Source organism: Montipora capricornis, chromosome 8 (assembly GCF_036669925.1).
Source record: "Montipora capricornis isolate CH-2021 chromosome 8, ASM3666992v2, whole genome shotgun sequence".
NCBI classification, from domain to species: domain Eukaryota; kingdom Metazoa; phylum Cnidaria; class Anthozoa; order Scleractinia; family Acroporidae; genus Montipora; species Montipora capricornis.
In genome coordinates this window covers 32,395,217-32,397,716 of record NC_090890.1, presented here as the reverse complement: position 1 = coordinate 32,397,716, position 2,500 = coordinate 32,395,217, and the positions used below count along the sequence as shown (strand labels likewise).

At 40.6% G+C, this 2,500-nt stretch overlaps 1 protein-coding gene across 1 annotated transcript in view; it reads right to left on the bottom strand.

The window, feature by feature from the left end:
- Positions 1-2,500, bottom strand: part of LOC138013941 (mutS protein homolog 4-like) — a 24,106-nt gene that overhangs the window by 1,873 nt on the left and 19,733 nt on the right. The window contains exons 30-31 of the mRNA XM_068860973.1: positions 1,435-1,453; positions 1,092-1,176 (exon numbers count right to left, since the gene is read on the bottom strand). Of these exons, the coding sequence (XP_068717074.1) occupies positions 1,092-1,176; positions 1,435-1,453 (104 nt within the window). The remainder of the gene's footprint in view (positions 1-1,091; positions 1,177-1,434; positions 1,454-2,500) is intronic.

The window sequence follows — 2,500 nt, the reverse complement described above, 5'->3', positions numbered from 1 at the left end:
TGTCGATCCGAGGCTCTGGTGACGAGAATGGTGCATGCAATTCACCTCCTGTCACCCTCCGGGCGTCAGAAAAGGGTTCATCAAAGGCAAAGCCCAAATTTGAAGAAAATATCGCACAGTGCAAACACAGTTTACGCCACAGAGGCTATCTAGATAACCTAATTTGTGAATATGTCCATATCTGAAGAATGTCGGCTTTAAAGGATGAACAAAAAGCGTAAAAAAGATTTTGCCGTTGGTTACATAATATCTCCTATCAGTGCCTTATCTCAAACTGATTTTATCCACCAATTGGCAGCTTCTACAAAACCAACCCTTAGAGAATCCTCTCCATATTTCGTACAGAAAAGGGAGATCCTTGAAAACTCTGATGGTCCTTCAATTTCGTATCTTAGAGACCAATAGTCGTCGTGTTTGGCCTGTCTACGCCTTGGACCATCGGCAGGGTTATGCGAAGTCACCCATGACGACTGACGTTTTTGACACCGGAGGTGTTTACAGATGGAAGTCAGTTATATGTTTCTAACCGGTTTTTCCGAGGCTAGAAGCGGACTTGCACATAGAAAGTTACAGGACCTGGCACATAAATGTATTTATGTGATACATGAAAACCGTCAATCATCTACAAACAGGATGACATGACCCATTTAAGCTTGATTAAGGATATCTGAGACATTTGACGGCTAATATTGGCTTGCCCATTTGACAGTTGACGGTAAAAATATTGCGATTTTCACGGTTCACGGTTAAATTTTGGGCCATTTGACGGTTAACCCCATTGAAACCCTCTAATAATCTTTAACCCGCCGTAAAAACAAAAGACGAATTCAGATAAAACCACATGTCGTCAGTTAGCCCCAAACTCATCGCTGTGGCTCGAGTAGAGATCACTTTTTCAGTACCCTTGAAGATAAAGCTTTACCAGAGAAATATTATTTTCGAAAAGTATCAAGAAATATTGACCCGAGGGGGAGGAGGAAGGATAAGTCGGAAACTTAGTACAGTTCTATAGCTAATGAATTCACAATAATTAAGTTTTAGTCGTCTGCCTCTGGTGAACCCATAACGAGTAAATCAAAGGGAAGAAATACCATAGTGTTTCTCTTCTGTTCTCCCTTTTGATAACACATGGGTGTAAGTTATTTTCTCACTGGCGGCCTCATCGCTGAACTTCCTCTAAAAAAAATTGTTTGAAAAAATTTTTGAGTTTATCTCTACCAGGAAACACAACAAATAAGATGTGAGTTCCCACCTTTCTAATGAACATTTCGTGTGGATAGGGCATAGAATAATCGTATTAATTAAGGGTCTATTAGTGGTTCAAACGTGAAAAGAACCGCTCGCTTTCAAGGAATTTTTGCTTCCAGCAGTTCAGTAGCGATTGAGCAATAATCTTATTTTGCAAACATGCACAGTTCATACGTAATAAATTACCTGAATCTTGAAATGCAAACTGTAAAGAAAGAAAGTCCAGTTTAGGGAGTGCGAGTCTCTAATATGGATCTAAACTAGAGGAGCATGCTCAGGTGAATTAAGGCCGGGGCCCAGATCTATTTTATAAAAATAAGTGAGGGGGTGGTCTAACTATTGATCCATTTTATATAACACGAAATAACTATGGGACATCGTTAGCAGCAATAAGATGAGAAACCTTAACTGCTGTATAGGATGATATATTATCACGTGACATGTCAAAGTTATTTTCACCGCAGAACTCTCAGCTAAACGGCAACCCTTTTTATCATTTACTGGTGGCTGGATTTACCTTTATGATGTTAACAATATTGGATACATCATTTCTGTGCTTGGACATTTCAAGATAATTTTAAATAAATGTCCGAGAAAGAAATCACTTTCCATAGGGGACTGGGAACTAGTACAAAATGCCGTATATTTCCAAAACTAAAGACATATTCAACAAAGGCCAAGCACAGTTCGTTTTCCTTTACCATTTTGACTAATCTAAATAGTAAAAAGGTAAACTCTGCTAACGAGCCAGGTGGTCCATTAGGCCGGAGCTTATCCCGGCTTCTGTTGCATGAAGCGACTAGGAGTATTTCTATACCCCCCTTGATGATATGCCAGTCCATCGCAGGGTTACCCTCGACATTAAATTCGCCGGGACCCATTTATACACCTGGGTGGAGAGAGGCACCGTGAGAGTTAAGTGTCTTGCCCAAGAACACAACACAATGTCCCCGGCCAGGACTCGAACCCGGACCACTCGATCCGGAGTCGAGCGCACCGATAGTAGCGAAGTGAAATAAATTTAAGCATATAAAACTGTTGCCGTTTTGTATTTTGAATTTTGTGGTCGTAACAAGTCACGTGACCCCATTCGCATACGTCATCCACATCAACAGAAAAACTTTTGTGACGTTATTAGTCTGCGGAAGTCTTAGGTTGTTATTACTAAACCTTCAGAAGGTAGACCACCCCCTTACTTTTTTTTGCGATAATTTGGAGTTAATTTGGAGCCCGTACCTTATGGCGCAATGGT